The sequence below is a fragment of the Diplotaxodon limnothrissa genome, linkage group LG17 (assembly GCF_057381915.1).
Source record: "Diplotaxodon limnothrissa isolate DT_005_m linkage group LG17, D_limnothrissa_male_GT1.1, whole genome shotgun sequence".
Taxonomy (NCBI): domain Eukaryota; kingdom Metazoa; phylum Chordata; class Actinopteri; order Cichliformes; family Cichlidae; genus Diplotaxodon; species Diplotaxodon limnothrissa.
In genome coordinates this window covers 8,730,506-8,750,194 of record NC_140612.1, presented here as the reverse complement: position 1 = coordinate 8,750,194, position 19,689 = coordinate 8,730,506, and the positions used below count along the sequence as shown (strand labels likewise).

General features: G+C 40.1%; 1 protein-coding gene across 1 annotated transcript in view; it reads left to right on the top strand.

Moving 5' to 3' along the window:
• LOC146614605 (ephrin type-B receptor 1-like) overlaps window positions 1-19,689 on the top strand; it is a 150,608-nt gene that overhangs the window by 111,435 nt on the left and 19,484 nt on the right. Inside the window, exons 10-14 of the mRNA XM_085376036.1 lie at window positions 186-351; window positions 731-836; window positions 6,018-6,079; window positions 6,187-6,384; window positions 16,425-16,672. Coding sequence (XP_085232162.1) covers window positions 186-351; window positions 731-836; window positions 6,018-6,079; window positions 6,187-6,384; window positions 16,425-16,672 — 780 coding nt within the window. The remainder of the gene's footprint in view (window positions 1-185; window positions 352-730; window positions 837-6,017; window positions 6,080-6,186; window positions 6,385-16,424; window positions 16,673-19,689) is intronic.

Here is a 19,689-nt window from a genome sequence, read left to right as displayed (position 1 = left end):
ATGAAGCCTGGCAAAGGGTGCTTTTACCAATTTCTTTTGTTTTCGCTTTACTTTGGATGTATTTTTGTTTATACTGGCCAAAACTAAGTGCTGAAGTTAGACTAAAAGAATATTTTGGTTACAGACAGACTGTTTGGGCTGCTTCTTAAATATATCTCCTAATTGTCTCTGTACCTCACACGCAGTTGCAGTCATCTGTGCTGAACAGTTCGATGGTCCTAAGCGAAACACCTAATGTGGTTCTGGAGGGTCTGAGACCCGGGACCGGCTATGTGGTCCAGGTGAGGGCCCGCACTGTAGCGGGCTACGGAGCCTACAGCAAAGACATGCTCTTCCAAACCCTCACCGACGGTAAGTGTGTGGGTGATTATCTGGAGTGTGTGGAGGTGTTTGTGTGGGTGTGGGTTTTCGTGGTGGAGAGGAAAGCGAGTGTAGGGCTGAGAGAGGGAATGTGAGAGGGTTGCGCAAGAGTGAAATTCTGGCTGTGAAGTGATTAAATTCTCCCTTACTTTCTATGTGTGTGTGCGTGTGTGTGTGTTTGTGAAGAGTGCTTGCAGTCATGTAAAATGAGCCTTGTAAATTATATTTTCTGTGTATTAGAGAGAAAAAAGTGTCAGTTATATATTTTCCCTTCCAGAAATGCTCAGCTGTGTGTATGCAAGACTGAAACATATGAGGAGTATGAAATATAATATTTTTTCCTTAATTTGTGTGTGTGTGTGTTCTGCAGATGAATATAAGTCAGAGCTCGGACAGCAGCTCTCTCTGATTGCTGGCTCTCTAGTTGGTGGAGTGTGTATTGTATCACTAGTAGCTATCGCCATCATCTGTACCAGGTAATGTACAGCTGACACACCTGCTCACTTCACACGAAAGTGCAGCTGCACATAAATGTCGGTCACTGCAAAATCCAAAGAGGTAGAGATGCTAGACACGTGTCCTATTAAATAACATACTTTTCACTTGTCAGACTATGAACATGAACTGATAGTTAAAACAACAGTTCCCCTCTTTTTTGAGCTTTGAACGAAATGCAAAGGTGTTTGTAATTACGTGGACAAAGCGGCACTTCAGTAGCACAGTTGCAGCTTCCACACATCACGTCTTTAGATCACGTTATTTAATGACCGCTGAGGAAATCGATTAGCTGAGACAGACTGGTAGATGCTTTTTTAAAAGCAGTAAGTGGACTTTGAACAACATATTTTTTTCCAGGATAAATGTTCAGGGCCGATTGGCCATGGAGCATACCACATGAATAAAAATGCCCCCAGCAACAGAATCCCTCACCCATTTTACTAATCCCCTGCTCTCTTTCCTGACATTTGCCATCTGTTTCAAATATAATTACCCAGTAAAATAAATCTGACACCCACAAATATCAATCAAATAAATGTATTTTAACAAAGCTCCTTTAAATGAATAAGAGAGCTGCTGCACATGCATTCTTCTATTTCAGCTAAAATGGTGAAAAAAAGAAAAAAATGGAAGTTTATCAACCATATGAGCAGCACCTAGCACCTAGCTATCGCTACTTAAGCGTAAACCAGATAATGGAAGCCTCTGGGAGTGTGTGGTGTGGAGCGTAGCCACAGCTGATGTACCTCCTTTAAAGTAACATTTTATATGTTGTTGATGTGACAAAAAATAAATGACAAGTGAAAGTTCTGCATGAATAATTGTACTAAAATGTCCATCCGTCAGTCCTTACAAAACACCATCCATCCCTCTATTCGTCATCTTCCACTTATAGACAATCAGGTCACAATGGCACTAAGCCAAGTAGGGTCTTTTCCCCAGCAACACTTTCCAGTTGATCCTGGAGGAGCTGAGGTGTTCCCAGTTGCTCCCAATCACTCGAGTGAGCCTTGAGTCTATTCTAGGGTCACCTCATGTTTGGATATACTAGGGCTGGGCGATATGACCCAAAATTCATATCTCGATATTTTTTAGCTGGATGGCGATATAAGATATATATCTCGATATATTTTTTTTAAAGCAATAAAGTAAGAACAAAAAGAGAGTTCTTAGTCAAAGCTGTGTCCCAGATGTCACACAGGCACTTTTATTAACATAGAGCAGATGTACATAAAATTTACTCAAAAATAAATTATGAGCATTTATTAAATAATAATGCTCCATAAATAAAAGAAAACAATGTTGTTTTTGTGCATAACAAAAAGCTCACAAATGTGCAGTCAAAATGTAAACTAAAAGACGCTGAGCACAATAACAAAGACAGATTTCACAGCTGCTCTGTTCCCAACTTGTACTGCTTGACTTGACAGCCTGGAGTTTGTAATCCGCTTTGCAACCACGTCTCTTAACAGATGACATTTACGGTCCTTATACACAGTAGGGTAATATTACGTTGAAGCACAGTACGTATCACTCCGCGAGGCTCAGCCGTAATGCTCCGACAATCCATCAAGCGGTGCAGCTCCGTAGCTTACCAAAGTCGTACTAAAACATTTTTTGACAGATTGCTGAGCGCCGTGTTCCACATAAAATCGGTTCGCGGCCATCAAGCACAACCAGAATTCATACATAAGGCGCGCTGTCAACTTTTGAGAAAATGAAAGGGTTTTAGTCCGTGCAGCACCTCTGGGCTGCATGGCGTTAGCGTGGTTAGCTCGTTAGCGTGGTTAGCTAGCTAACACGTTGACGCCGTCCAGCCCCACGCACGGGGCGATGCGCAGTAACTCGTTAACGGAGATTTGCCGTGTCCATCTTGTCGCTTCCTGCAGGTGAAGCGATGGGGGAGGAGGGGGAGTTGTGTTCAGTGAAGGAGAGGCGAGGCCGAGTAACGTTGCGTAAAGACGAAAGTGGACGAAAGAGAGGCAAACTTGCGGCTCCGCAAGTATAATTATAACGTAACATAGACTATATCGATATAAAGGATATGGTCACATCTTATATCTCGTATAAAAATATATCGATATTTTTTTAAAACTCGATATATCGCCCAGCTCTAGGATATACCCAACGACCTCCAATGGAAGGCTCCCTTGAGACCGGGAGTCGCAGGAGATCCCTTTGGATGTCTGAGCTGTTCTCCTTATCTCCAAAGCTGAGCCCATTCCCTCTGCAGAGGAAACTGATTTCATCGGTCTTAGTCGTTTGGTCATTACTAGATCTCATGATCACTATTTGCACTATTTGTTGCAGTCTTATGAAAGTTGGACTTGGTGGAGTGCTAATCTCATTACCATGACAGTCTGGTACAGCACCCACATCACTGCTGATCTTGTGCCAATCTGTTGGTTCAAGTCACACTGCACTTCCTGTTACTTGGGAATAAGAGGCCATCATATTTGATACAAGCTTCTAAACCCCAACCAGGAGACAGCATTTCACCATTTTTCCAGTTGGAGATGAGAGGAACTCTGTGGCAGTCCACCACCTCCTGCTTGACCACTAAAATGAAGCAATGTTGCAAAAGTACCGCTTTGGCGCCTCTGGGTGTCATATTATTCTGTATGGCATCGTTAGATTGTTAAATTACAGGCATCAGTGCATGAACAGCTTGTCTTACTTACTTTACATATAGGGGTAATAGGGTAAAGGGGTTGAGGACATGATTGGTGGTAGAGAAGAAGAAGAAAAAGATGTGATAAACTAATCTGTTGTTTGTTTTTCATCTTTGATGTTTTTTTTGGTTTTTTTGGTGTCTTATCATTTGAATTTCGATTGATATTAAACCATGTGAGAAATTTGGAACCAAAAAATCCCTATTTGTTGCAGCTGTTAAAAAACACAGACGTTTGACTGATCTCATTCCATTCTGCTTTTTGTAATTCAGCGAGCTTGAAGGTTAAAACCACTGGTGTCGGCTTTAATAATGTGCTCTATTTTAAAACATTATCAACTGTGTAAAATGTTCATCTTAAACTATTTTCTGGAGCTGTTAAATAAATGTCTTAGAAAGTAAAATAATACTTTTAAAACGAAGTACAGTTGAAGTTGCATTAAATGGTACCTTACTATATATACACTATATTGCCAAAAGTATTTGCTTGTCTGCCTTCACACTTATATGAACTTGAGTGACATCCCATTCTTAATCCATGTGGTTTGCAGCTATAACAGCTTCAACTCAGCTGGGAAGGCTTTCCACAAGGCTTAGGAGTGTTTATGGGAATTTTTGACCATTCTTCCAGAAGTGCACTTGCGCTCTAATTGATCCCAGGAGTGCACGGTCAGGACTCTGTGCAGGCCAGTCAAGTTCTCCCACACCAAACGCACTCATCCATGCGTTTATGGACCTTGCTTTGTGCACTGATGCACATTCATGTTAGATCAGGAAAGGTCCCCAAACTGTTCCCATACAGTTGGGAGCATGAAATGAAAGAATTACAAGTTCCTCTCACTGGATATTATGAGGGACAGCCCCAACAAGTACCCTTGTCCTGGCAACCACCAAACCCGCAGTCATCCAGATGGAGAAGTGTGATTCGTTGCTCCAGACGAGACATCTGCACTGCTCTAGTCTGTGGCGTGCTTTATACCACTTTATTCATCACTTTGCATGGCACTTGGTGACATAAGGCTGTTGTTCGACCGTTGTTCACTGTTCCTGAAGGCCACATGAATTTTGGAGGTCTGTAGAGATTGACTTTGTAGAAAGTTGGTGACCTCTGTGCACGATGCACCTCAGCTCTGTGATTTTACATAGCCTACCACTACATGGCCAAGTTGCTGTTGTTCCCAATCATTTCATCTTTGTTATAATATCACTAACAGTTGATTGTGGAATATTTAGTAGTGAGAAAATTTCACAGCTGGACTTGTTCCTCTATCACGGTAACATTCTGGAATTTACTGAGCTCTTCTTTTACAAATGTTTGTGGAAGCAGTCTGCATGCCTAGCTGCTTCATTTTATACACCTGTGGTCATGGAAGTGATTGCAACATCTGAATTCAATGATTTGGATGGCTGCATTTTGACTTTTGGCAATATAGTGTAGCTTCCACCACTGACAGCTGCAGCTCTCTCACCTTAAATGTAGAATCGGTATGTTTACCAGTATATCTGCTTGCAGTCGCGTGTGTGCATCTAAGTCAAATCCTCTCTGTACACTGTAGTCTTTAACCTTTCGCTGATCAACTGATTCAAGCTCAAACTACACTTGCTGCTGCTATTGCTATTATTGTTAGCTATTTCCAATACTTTTGTATCTGCATATGGTACTACAAAAAACCGAGTGTGGCATTTTCCGAATAATGGTCATTCATGGCCACAGCCACTGACAGCAAGGAGACCTACAAGTTAGTCTAACTTTAAATTTTGCATGCATTGGACTATAAAATATTTGTTTTCTTATCCTGTTAGGGGGTCACAGATGAACTGGAGCCTGTCCTAGCTGACATTAAGGGAGAGGTGGGCTATGTGAAGGAGAAATATCAAAATTAGAGTGCAAGAACAAAAGATTCTTATGAAAAAACATTGGTTGTGTACGCGAAGGGAGCATTTCTAAATGTACTTCACATATTTTTTTAAAAAAGGATTTGAAATGACTCCTAGTAGAAATAAAGTTGTAGACCAAAAAATCACGCACAAGTGATGCAAAAAAAATATTAAATTATAATATTTAATACGGCAAGAGTTTTAAACTAGCTGTGAAATGAGAAATGTCCAAAGTCTCAGTGACCCCATGAACTCCCAGAAATAGCGAGCGGCAAGCTGTCTCTCCTGCGCTCAGTATTAGGTGTCTGCTGTGGAGATCAGTCCACATATTAAAATATTCCTTTAGTTTCAGCCTCGGAGAGAAGCGGGAAACAAGAGCTGATGACAAAGAGCACGAGCAAGTCACCCAATACTAATGATTTCCTGACAGACTCTCTCTTAAGCACACTTCTGGAAAACAATTTATTTCACCTCAAAAGAGAAACAGCGAGAGGACAACCAATTAGCATGATGTTTCTGCAACATTTCTAACTTTGAGTTGTTTTATTTTTTTACCTACTTGCCACTTTTTCTTCCCCGTAAATCTCTGTGTCCGTGTTTCTGTCTGCAGGAGAAGGCAGCTGAAGGAGAGCGTATATGGTGACAAGCTGCAGCAGTACAACACAGGAGGAGGTACGACCCCCCTCCTAACACTGCGCTCTTTATTTCTTTATCACGATACATAAAATATGATGTGTTAAAACAGTGTGTGTATTCGAGCTTTCTGCCTTTCTCCTCAGAGGTGACTCTGAGGCCAGACATGTTCAGTGGACCCACACCCACTGTGACCTTTCCCAGCCTTTCTGAGGGTCACAGTTCACCAGGGGTCAAGATCTACATTGACCCTTTCACCTACGAGGACCCCAATGAGGCTGTGCGGGAGTTTGCCAAAGAAATCGATCCCTCCTGTGTCAAAATAGAGGAAGTCATCGGATCAGGTAGATATTTTAAGTGCCTTCATGTGTTTGGTGACCCTTTCGCTTTCGTCATGTTGTTTCTATAAGCTGCTGAAAGATAATCTCAGCAAGGGAAAATCTGTATTTATTTTCAGATGTGTTGAATAACCATTGCATTCATTCAGTGTAAGCAAAATCAGTTGAAGGTTGAGATGAAAAAATAACCACAATCACAGCACTGCTATCCTCTACAAAGTGCCTCAAAACACAAGCTAGAAAAGCAAACCTTGGTTTATTTAATGAAACCAACCGCCATGTGAAGGAGCAGATCCTCTACAGAAAATTAATCAAATTTCTCAACTGTGCCAGACTTTAGTGTGAATGAGGAAGATCTGGAATCACACAATGCCAGTTTATTATTTTGCTTTATTTTTCCTTTGAAGTCAGGAGAGATGTTTTATTCATGTTGAAAACTTTCACAGGAATAAATTAAAACTGTCTTCATGCATTCTCTTTGGCTATCTGCACTCTCACTGTAAAAATGCTGTATGATGTTTGGCAAACAGAGAACGCTGAGAGTCCCAGGGCTGCTGGGGGGGGGGGGGGGGCATTTTGGCTATTGGATGAGAAAAGGAGAAAGGAAAAGAGGAAGGAAAGAAAAACAAGGAACACCTTTAAAGTATAAAGCTGAGTGTGAGTTATCATCCACTTCAGTTATCAGTCGTTGGGCTTCAGTATCGCGCAAAAGTCTTAAGCCACCCCTCATTTCACTGGAAAATAAATGCAGCAGTTTTATTGAAGTGTGTACAAACATAAAGGAAACTAGTCTAAGGCAGCGGTCTCCAACCTTTTTTGCGCCACAGACCGGTTTATGCCCGACATTATTTTCACGGACCGGCCTTTAAGGTGGCGCAGATAAATACAACAAAATAAAACTAGTACCGGTACCGAAAAAAAAAGAAGATTTATTCATAACACACGTGAAAAGACCCAGGAAATCGAGTTAACGATAAAAACGATAACAAAATAACACTGAAAACCGATAAAAACCCTGAAAACCATACATTTCACACCTGAGCTTCAACTCTCGCAGCCTGGTACCAAACGACTCACGGATTGGTACCGGTCCGAGGCCTGGGGGTTGGGGACCGCTGGTCTAAGGAGCTTGGAAAGAAAAGCGTCTGGACTTCTTTAAGTTGCTTGAAGACGTTTCACCTCTCATCCGAGAAACTTCTTCAGTTCTAAAGTTTAGATAAAAACCTTAGAACACTGATCAGGGGGTCCTTTTTGCCTTTTGTGGGGGACACTCCCATAGGGCTTAAATCTGGGACTCTCCACCAAGAAGCTTCTCAGATGAGAGGTGAAACGTCTTCAAGCAACTTAAAGAATTCCAGACGCTTTTCTTTCCAAGCTCCTTAGACTGTGATGACCTGGATGACTGAGAACCTTCACAGACATAAAGGAAACTACAATATATAAGTCAAAAACACAGTTTGTACAATTCAAACAAGCTTGAAAGTCAATATTTTGTATGACCAACTTCATTCTTCAGCACAGACTAAACTTTCTTTTTTTCTTCCTTACACCGCTGAGTGAAATGCAACTCCAAAACCATGACTAAGCCTCCATTGTGTTTTATATGGTGGCTGTAGTAGCTGTACACACTCATTGTTGTACCTCTATTCTCATCCACTTCATAATAATGACATACAGCTTTTAAGAATGGCTTCTTTACCGTTTTTGACGTGGCTTTGGGAAACAGTGGATGAATCAATTGGGGGCCTGATGCATCTTTCAGGGTATCCACATTCAGATTGGATGAAGGGTTTGGGAGTTTCAGGTCCTAAATATGTGCCACTCTCTTTTTAAAGGCACAAAAGGTAGTTGGACAGTTGAGTCAAAAGCTATTTCAGGTAGGTGCGGGCAATTCCTTCGTTATGTCATTATCACTTAAGCAGATAAAGGTAGATAAGCAGATAAAAGGCCTGAAGTTGATTTGAGGTTTGATTTGGAAGATTTTGCTGTAAACAGACAACATGCGGTCAAAGGAGCTCTCCATGCAGGTGAAACAAGCCATCCAGAAAAAAACCATCTGAGAAAGTGCTACAATATTAGGAGTGAGTGACCTGGAAGATAACAGTGGTGGATGATCGTCCACTAAATTTCCCCTTGTGGGACAATTAAAGGATTTTTCTAATCATTTCCATGGTGAAGAGGAAACCCCTTCACAACAGCCAACCAAGTGAACAACACTCTCCAGGAAATAGGCGTATCGATATCCAAGTCTACCATAATAATAAGACTGCATGAAAGCAAATACAGAGGATTCACTGCAAGGTGCGAGCCACTCATAAGCCTCAAGAATAGAAAGGCTAGATTGGACTAGCCTGCTAAAACACTGAAAGCTGGTGCAGTAAAGGCCTGGCAGAGTATTAAAAAGAAGAAAACGCAGCATCTACTGATGTCCATGGGGTCAAGAAGACTTCAGGCTGTTATTACCAGCAAAGGCTTTTAAAACAAGTATTAGAAACTAACAATTTATTTTCAGGTATTTAATTAGTTCAGTTGCTTTTGACCTGCATTTGAAATGAAGCGATTGTGTTAAGTTCCTTACATTTTTATGCAATCTTTTTGTTCAACCCAAAGTGCATAAAGATACAACTTAAAATTCTTTGCTAAGTTGTCTGTTACTGGTTCATCCTTGAGTTACTTATGCTGGATAGGTCAAAGAAAAAAAGATTTCCTCCAAAAATGTTCAGGACTAGACTGAAAATGAGCCAAAAACCATCCAGTGTCCAAAGACAAATCCACAGAAAGCTGAGAAAATTAGTGCTCAAGACTACCTTAAAAAATCAAATATGACAGCTTAGAATCAAAATTTAAAGAAATGAATTGTAGCCCAAGACTTTTGCACATACATAGCCAAAAAAAACTGATTATATAAGGATATTAGAGCTATGTATTTATGTTTACTACTGTTCTATCCCCCCAGAAAAAAATTGCATATATTTATTGTTTGTTATCAGGACGTCAGAAAAGGGACTCATAAGTTTTGGAGCCCTCACCCATTGAGGAAATATTTCTAAAAATATTTCAAAGTAATTCCTCCCCAAAATTAATCAGCAATTTCTATAACGCATTTATGAGTTTCAGTACAAGTGCAACTTTGGATATTAAGGCAAGGTGGGAAGCTGAGACTGGCACTCAAATCTCAGAGGACGCCTGGGAAGAGGTGTTCGGTGAAGCCCATCTCGTGACTCTGGGCTGTGGAGAGAATTCAAATGGAAGGTGGTCATGAGATATTTTAGAACCCCAGAGATAATGGCCAAAATGAAGCCTACAAATCCTGATACCTGCTGGCGAAATTGTGGTACTCATTTAGGAACCCACTCACATATATTCTGGTCATGCCCAAAAATCTGCTCATTTTGGAATAACATATTTAAAGTTCTCAATACAGTTTTCCAACAACCATTAACAAAAGACCAACAGTTCGCCATTTTAGGAGTATTACCAAATGGTTTTGCAGGAAACAGTAAAAAGTACCTCTTAAGAATCTTGCTTACAGCAGCACTAAAGTGTATTACTATTAAATGGCTGAATCTTGACCCACCTTCATATAATATGTGGATTGATAAAGTAAGAGAAATTTACCAGATGGAGGAAATAACATATACTCTGCGGATTCAGAGAGAGTTGTTTACTGAGCGTTGGCGACCCATACATGCTTTACTGTTTCAATAATTTAGCATAGGTCTGTTTCATTTTGTTCCTTCATGGCTATTAAGATTTTCACGTTTTTTAATATTACGTAAAGTTTCTTTTTTTGGGGGGGGGTTTGCATCCCAGTTTTGTGTTGTTTCCTAATTGCAGTTCTTATTGTAATCTGTATTTCTGCACTGCGGTTCCTGTAACTGTCTTACTTGTGAACATTGCAATGTTTTAAATTATAATAAAATCTGAGTTAAAAAAAAAAAAGAAAGAAAGACAAGGGACTCACACTCTGAGACACGACCAGTGTCTGTGTGACAGTTTTAAAGAAAGCGATCTGGAGCTGCAGCTAAATTTAATAGGATCTTTCTTCACTCATGCTCTGCCAGGTTTTCTGAAATTTGGTTACTCGTGTTTGAACAGTATTACTGACCGACAACTAGACAGACCGACGAATAAAGCAGAAGCACTGAAGCCAGCTACCTCTGCCTCACAGGAATAATAGTATACATTCTCTACCAGATGTTCAGGACTGTTGTTTGCTACAAGTAGATTTTTAAAGGTAATATTAATGCTCATTGATTTAGTGTTTTCAAAGGTTTATATGTTGATCATATTGGCATTATTTGTTTAGATCTTATATCACAGCTTTAGACCCACAAAGGTTGGAGGTTCACTTTAAACTATCATTTGGTTAATGGGAGGGAAAGGAATATGGATTCTTCAATATTGCAAGTAAGGTGATAGTTCAGTATGGTGCTTTCTTGAAGATGGTTATTTTTGCAAAGTGGATTCAGATTTGAACATATATTAAGCTGATATGAATCATTTTTCACATTATTCAAGGTGTGAATGGGTATATGCCTGCTCCTGTTTGTCTTTTGTTTTAGAGCAAGATTGCATAGAGATGGACCGATCCGATATTACATATCGGTATCGGTCCGATACTGACCTAAATTACTGGATCGGATATCGGAGAAAAATAAAAAATGTAATCCGATCCATTAAATATCACGAAAGCACCTCACAAAACTTGCAACACGCCGTAACTCACCTCAGAACGTTAGCACGTCGGAGCAGTATGCATCACGTGATAGAGCGGCTGTGGCATGCGGGACCTGTCGGTGGTCTGGATAGCATTTGGAGCTTCGCTAGCAACCCGGCATTTCATCTCCGACAAAGTTATCCCCGAGAGAAGTAAAGCAAGTGTGTAAGTCCATCTCTGAATGTTTGTAAAGCATTCCTGCGTTAAGCTTAACGAGCGACTGCCTCTCGCTCTCCGGCTGCTACTTCAATCGTGAAACTGCTTAACGATCAGCTGATCGGCTTTTCTGTCGCAAGTCCGTCTCTCTTGTTTGCTTTTGGCCCACTTTGCACCAGAAAGAGGAAACCAGCGGCTGAACAACAGCAGCACGTTTAAGCTTGATCAGCTGTTGTTAGAATTTATTTAATATTACTTTCTACTCGAGGATCTTTTTCTACGTAGCTGACGCTGGTAACTGTGCAGGGGCGGATCTAGCAAAGTTTAGCCAGGGGGGCCGATAGGGCATGAACAGGGAAAAGGGGGCACAAAGACATACTTTTCTTTCTTATTCTCATTTAAAATGTCGAGCTTTTAATTATTCAATATTTATCTGAATCTTACACCCAAAGTTTTAATCTGATGTAAAATGTATAGAAGTCCATTACTGCATATAGTAACTGTTAAGTCTAATATACCCTAGTAAGCTATAGTACTTTTTCCTTTGGGAAGGTACCATCTGTGCAGTCTGCAATTTTGTTGAAGAAAGATGTTGAATCTATTTAATATTTCTTGAAAAAGAATTGATTTCTGTGCATTTTTTTTCACACTGCATCAAATTAAGGTTGATTACGTCGATTAAGCATCATGAGGTGGAGCGTGAGGGGTGGTTCCCCATTTTTTATTTATTTATTTTTGTTGTTGCTGGGAGTTGGAACCCTATTAGTTAGGTTGCTTAATATTTACGCTAAGTACTCTTTAAAATAACAGAATAGGGAGGAAGGTGTAGGTTTGAGTTTATTAGATTGATCAGTATTGCTGAACTATGAAATTTTTTTTTTTTGCATACAGGTATAACAGAATAGCTTTAGTGTAGTTGTTGTTTTAAACTTGAGTATGAACTTATACAAAATGCAGCAAGATATTTAAAAAAAACAGTTTTGTTGATTAAAAAACACTATATCGGATTCATATCGGTATCGGCAGATATCCAAATTTATGGTATCGGTATCGGACATAAAAAAGTGGTATCGTGCCATCTCTAAGATTGCATAAAACCTTTCTGGTCAAATTTCGTGAAACTTATTACTGTTTAATAATATATAAAAAATAACTGCCAGAGGCAGATGGTTGCTGTTACTCTCACATTTCAGCTCTTTTTGGCTTTTTACCCACTGCAACTGCAAGCGTAGCTGCTGTCAGCTCATATAAAGCGTTATTTTTTTATCTGACCTGGGTTCCCTGTCTGGACCATGGCGCTGCCTCTTTTCTGGTCAAGTGTGAGATGGAAAAGAAAGGATCACCTCCACCATGAATTTTAGCTGTGATGCCCCTGTCATTGTTAATGTTGTTACTATGTAACCAACCTTTTTAAATGTAACTGTTCATTTCAGCCAGCTGCCATCACAAGTGATGGGCAAAAACTGTGTAACCAGCAAGTAACCAAGACTTTTACTGAAGAAGAATTTTACTGAGTAGTCTAGTTTTCTTTCGGCACTTTGGTAAGTTGAATAGCTATCCTGCTATAATACAATTTGATTCTGTGAATACATTTTGTTAAAAAGTATAAAAGGTACATTTAATTTGTAGCATTCCCATATCCTTTACTAGAAAGTGACCACAGAGAGTTGATCAGGTTCTATAAATCTAAACATTGACTGTGTGCATTTCATCCACAAATTTACATCTTTACAGCCAATATGTGATGTTAAGCATTTTATTGAAAATTAATTGAGAGACATTTTTTCATCTCCCTTGAGATGCTCTGCTAAACCTTAACTGTAGCCACCGTCAGCTTCTTGTAGTTTGTTGGCCATGACAACTGACACACTTATCAATTGCCCAATTACTTTTTAACCTTTGAAACTGAGGGCGTGTTAATCAATGCAACACATTTGTTGAAGTCCTGGAATTAAAGCTAAATGTCTGCACTTTAATCTTTCTATATTTTTTGGATTCAACAGTAGTGGTATATGGAGGCAAAAATGCAAAATTTCTTATAGACCTAAGTCTGTTTCTTATTGGTCATAATTTATGGTCAACAAGAAACAGGAGTAAAACGTTATTCTTCAGATCTTACACTTTGATTCTCGTTACTTATTCTTCTTTTGACCAAAACCAATCACAATCAAAGCGATTGAGCTCACGGTGTTAAAGGTTGTGTATTAGAACTGCTGCGAGTATGTGCTGTGGGCTTTGGTCTGTTGAGGTACTCTGAGAGGCTTTTGGTAATCCCTCCCCCGTTTCTCGGTTTATTTCCCTCAGCGAAAGGGTTTCTCACCTAAGCCAGAGGTGACAGAGGAGGGCTGAAAACTGCAAGGAGGGAGGAGAAAATATGAGCCCGAGTAATATGAGATGGGCACCTTGAACCCTCAAACGGGCGGATCTCTACCTTTCTAAGTGATAGTGAAAGTTTATCCATAGCTGTTTGCCTTTTGTTTTTAATCTGTGTATTTCTTTGATACTTCCTCCTATGTCGAGCTCCCTCTGTGATTCAGCCCCCTCTGGAGTTTCACTTTTGTTTGTGTATAGCGAAATGCTAAACAAAGAACCGAAAGGGGGGTGGGCTGGGGGGCGGGGAGGAAGCAGAACAACAGATTGAGCAGGGAAGATAAAAGAAGAAAGCACCCCGAGGAGATAATAAAAATATCTCACCTTACTCCCTCATCCTCTCCCTCTGCGATAACACCCTCTCCTTTCCTCCTTTTGTATTACTATCACTGACACTGTAGGAATTGTCCTTCACAAAAAGCACTTTTTTTGACTGAAGACAAATCATGAAACTCTTAAATTTATAAAAGGAAGTAGCAACCATATCTCATCTGACACTTCTTTACTAAGCAGCATACTTAGATATAATGTAGACCCAAGAATGTTTATAATACAGACTAAATCTTTCCTTTGATTTTCCCGTCATCTCTTTGACCTCGTTTTTTTTCCGAAGAGCGGTGACATGTCATCTGACATGGCCTCTCTTGGAGAAAAAACCCCATCCTTCCATCCCTTCTCCCTGCCTCGTCCTTATTATCATTGCCTGCTCATAACCACCCCTTGCGCTTTTCATAACAGCCCTCTCTCTGTCATCCCCTTCCCGTTCATTTTTTCTCTCCCTCTCCGTCTGTGCGTCGACTGGTTTACAGTGGTGACAGTAGATAGTTTTTAATGAGCAGTAAGATGTGGAGCAGAGATCACAGTGAGACAAGACGGCACAGCCTGGCATCCAATTCCCATTACTCATCCATTATTCACACACCGATTTTTATCTCTGGGATGGGGACTTTCATTTTGAAGTGACATTCAATTTTCATGTCCCCAATCAGCATAAAGCTGCATTTATTTTGACAAAAGACATCTGTGTCACAGAAAGGGAATTTTTTGCGCAAGGAACGAGTTCATTGAAGTTACAACCAGTTCGGCTTCCTTCACAGCAAAACACAAAGAAAACCGTAATGAGAGACACGTGAACTATTGAACCTCAAATCTATAGGTTACGCTTGATCTCCTACTGAATTTGAAAGTTTACTCACTTCCAAAGAAATAAACAGTCTCTAATTTTTATGGTAGTTTAATTTTAATCGAGAAACTAAAACAAAAACAAAACAAAACTATACGAGGAATAGAGCATGAGGGAGAACACAACAAAGGGCAAGACTGAGACAATATGTACACACAGACGATAACGAGGGAACAGCCAGCAGAGATCAACTGAAACTAATTACAAATGACAAGACAGGGGAAGTAGAGATGAATACAAAGCACAAGAGACGAGAGGTCATCAAAATAAAACAGGAAATGACATAACAGACTAAAAGAATCTCATTTCACAGTAAAAAAAAAAAAAAATCAGATATATTGTTATAATGCTAATGTGCAGCACATACTCATGCACAAAAAGCATGAAGTAAACACTCTGTTATTAAAAGTTTTATTAAAGGTAAAATGAATCTCCTTTCCGTATTTTGTTATTATTTGGAGAAGTTGCATTTGCTTGTATTTTCTTACTCCACCTTGGTGACTTGTTGTGAACTGATGTTATGTTAAAAAAAGAACATGAATTATTTTCCTTTGTTCCAAACACTTTGGAAGCACAGCCTTTCGGCAGGTCATTTACTGAGGGTGGGACTCTATAAGAAGTGTATTGTATTTATTTCTGCTGTAGTGAGTATACAGAGGAAGGAAAATTGTAGTGTTTCGGCCATCGCTCCGCTCTGTTATGGAGGTGCTACACAGTATATCTTCAATAAAGCAATGCAAAAACTAATTTTTAAATGCTGAAGGGATTAGCAGAAAGAATAATCATGTGACTTGTGAACCCTGGTTGTTTCAAAAGTCACAATAAGGAAGTGTAAAACAAAAAAAAACAAAAAGAAAAAAGACGCATTGTTAACGTTGTTATAGTTTATAGTTCAATTATGACACGTGACTGATGATGGGGTCAAAATGTTTTTACATTTCTTTTAAACTCTAATGAAAAGGCAAACCTGATACGGCCTTAGCAGCACACTATTTCCATCCAGCACTTTAACCCGGGCCGACTTTATTTACCTGAGAGATTATATTTGAGGAATATGTGCAAAACCGAGTATCCAAGCAACAACGGTGGCACTGTCCCTTTTATCTTGTTTGCCACCTCTGCTACACAACCTTTCCTCACCCTTGAGCGGTTATTGAGGGGATCCAATTTTTGTTGTTCTTTCATTTTGAAAAAAATAAAAAAATAAAATAAAATAAAAAATAAAAAGTGCCCTTGAGCAAAACCCCTCGACCTCAATCTAATCCGGTGAAGCTGCTCAGTGACCATCAGTATGACAGCGAGGGTGCAGATGGCAGCTTTTCAGCTTTCAGTGTTTGTATGTTTAACTTGCACTCCGTCACACACACGGCTCTCTAAGTCATCCAATTGAAAAGAAGAATGTGCTCAGTATGAACTCGAGCCTGTTTTTTTTATTTTTTTATTTGAGCCCCGTTTTACATTATTAATGGGATTCAAATGCAGTAATTTAGTATCCCATTTTATTGGTAAATCATTTATTTAAGAGCTCAAAATTAAGGAATACTTTAGTGCACATTTTTTGTCCTGTTGGGGAAAAAAACGGAATTTGCTTTAATTTGACTCCTTTTATATTTTCAGGCGAGTTCGGTGAGGTATACAAAGGTCGCCTGAAACCTGTGGGGAAAAAAGAAATCCCTGTGGCCATCAAGACCCTGAAGGTGGGCTACTCTGAGAGGCAGAGGAGGGACTTCCTGTCAGAGGCCTCAATCATGGGCCAGTTTGACCAACCAAATATCATCAGACTGGAGGGCGTGGTCACCAAGAGCAGGCCTACGATGATAATCACAGAGTTCATGGAGAATGGAGCACTGGACTCATTTCTCAGGGTAACTGCTACACTTTAGACCACTTTCAGGATCGGGTCATTTAAAGGTTTGATTAAGGTTCCAATGAGGGGAAATTCCCAAGGAATAAGGAGTGCGACCGCACAGCTACTGTCCAGAGAGGGTCGATGTATTTAACCATTAATATAAACTGCATCAACCCCGACATAGCCAAGCTTACTAAAGTTTAATAATTAAGGCTTACGACACTTTTCTCCAACGTAAACAGGAGAAATATAACTGAAAAGAGGGAAAAAAGGCTTTCCACACTTACAGCAAGTTTTTGCCTAGCGACTCTAAGAACAACCATCACTTGTCTGGACAGCACTGCTCAGCAGCTCAAGGTGCTAATGGTGTGGTTGGTCAGGTTCAGTTCCCAACCATTTATCATCTAGAACTCAACATGATGCTTAAGAAAAATGAAGATAACATCACCTTCAGCCTGACAGGAAGAAACACACGATTTACAGTCTGAAATACAAATGATAAAAATTACGATTGAGCATCACACATTGACATGGTACAGTATTATATCACATGCTTTTGGGATATTTAATACCTCTACCAGATCTGGATCTGTTCATTTATTAGGCATACCTAATAAACCGGTAACTGAGTATAGGCACCTTCACCTTCGGTTCAAACTAAATAACCAAACAGAGCAACAGTTGGAGAGAGGAGGACTGTAAGTTTTTGAAGAAATAGACACAAAGACAGAAATAGCCTCCTGCGCTTCCCTTTCTCCTCTCTTCCTTCCTGTGCTCTTTCCGCCTCATCCTGCCAGCCTGACTGTCTGTCAGTCTGTCCGTCTCTTTGATCCTGCCCTCCTTTTGAGGCGCCTCTAAAAACAGAAAGAGAAACTCTTTGATGTTTGGTACTCACAGCGTGACCCCTTTTGACTCAGAAATCACCCGATGACTCATGCACACACACATACACAGACACACACATTCACAAACACAATGATCGATCTTCCTGGTGTTGCTGTCCTAGCGTGACCATCTTGGAGGCACAAGACCCAAAAGATCAATGCCGTGTGTGTGTGAGTGTGCCTAGAAGAAGGTCTTTGCCTGCAGAGGATTAGGCTAGAGGAGCATCAAAGGTGAGGTTTGATGCGCAAAGTGAATTAAAAGACACACACACACCTTCGACTGCAGAGATGTCAGTGGGGGATGTCAGTGATGTTTATAAGAAACAGAGACAGCCTGGCCCAGAGGTGAGGTAGCAAAAAGGCAAATATTTTGAGTTTTATCAAAAAATGTTTCATAAATCCAACAAAGCCTCCAGCAGCTCTAAACAGGAACTTTCTTAACTTTCCAAGCCACCTTTGTATAGGCTTGGTCAACTTGCTTTTGTTCTTTTCTTCTCTCTTTCTTTTTTTTGTACTTCTTTTTCTTATTCAGTACTATGCAAAAGTCTAGAGCGACCCTTCATTTCTTCATATTTTTTTATTCCAAGGAGACTGACTTTCTTTAAATGTTTCCAAGCAGTCTTGAGCAATGGCTTTCCAGACTTTCTGAAGGTCTTCCAAAGTTTTTTTTCTTTGGACATTGGCTGCTTTTTCATTCATTTTCAATCCAGTCCTTCCACCTGCCCATTTTCACATGAATGTTTGTTGTAACTCTGAATTAACAATCATTAGGAATAAAAAGGAATCTACCTCAAGGAATAAAGCACTGTTTTGTCCACACATGACATGCAGCTGGGCAAATAACCAACTTTAAATGATGTCTATAGGCAATTTATTATTAGCAGCTTGTCACAAAAACACATCATTTGTTCCAATTTCTTTATTTGAGTCTGCGAAGAATGCAGACCGTTCTTATTCCTGACGATTTGTCACGTCCCGAGGCATCCCATAGAAACGCAAAAGGTACTCTTCTGCGTCCCTTTGATATGCACCGGATTGTGGATGGAATTCAATAGAATGACACTCCTGGTGGTAACCCACGCTCCAGCCGTGTATTCCAGCCCAAACCCAACCTTAATCCTAACTCTAACCATAGCCTTATCTCTAACCTTAACTACGGTCTTAATTGTATCAGATAGTGTTTTCTAAATCAATTAATGATGAGAAAGTAAAATAAAGGTACATGTGTAGATTCATTCCCAAGCGGTTGTCATGTTTCCTGACATTTCCGAACGTGTAAAACACAGAGGGGCTGGGTGGCCGAGAGCGTAACATGCCGAGGATTTGTCACACACACACACACACACACACACACACACACACACACACACACACACACACACACACAATATGTTACATTTTGGGATGAGAACGTGTTGGAAGAATGCCAAGAAATGATAAGAAAAAAATCCTGCAAAGACCTGACACAGGACCTGAGAGATGCATCTGCTGATCCATCTGCTGTTTAATGAAGCCTCATCAGAAATAGTCTCAGTGGAAGGGTGGCTGTCAAGAAGCCATTGTTAAGGATGGGAAGCAGGGAGAAAAGGTTCTGCTAAATTACACCAGAATTGGACTGAAAATCAGTGACAACAGGTCTTACGGATGATGATGAAGCCAAATTTGAAAGTTTTAGTTCAAATCCTTTGGGGTCATTATCTCACAGTGTGAAATGCTTTGTGGCAACTGTTGTCATTTGGTGCTATGTAAGTAAACCTGAACTGAGAATGAATTGAGATCCTCATCAGTATGTACCAAGGAGGTCAGGAATGAGGTACAGCAGTGAGTGTCTACAGCCATCTGTGAAATACTGACTTTGACACAATTTGGGGCTGCACTTCAGTCAGTGAAATGCAGCCACCATCCCATACTATTTATACACTATCTGATTGGCAACAGCTTCATTTTTGACTATGACAATGACCTCAAACACATTGTCAATGCAGTAAAAGCATAACTGGATAGAAAAACACACAATAAACACTATCAGTCATGGATTGGCCTCCCCAGAGCCCGGACCTCAACATTATTGAAGTAGTGTGGGATCATCTTTACAGAGATCAGAACAAAATGCAGCCAACATCCAAAGAGGAGCTTTGAATGTCCTAAA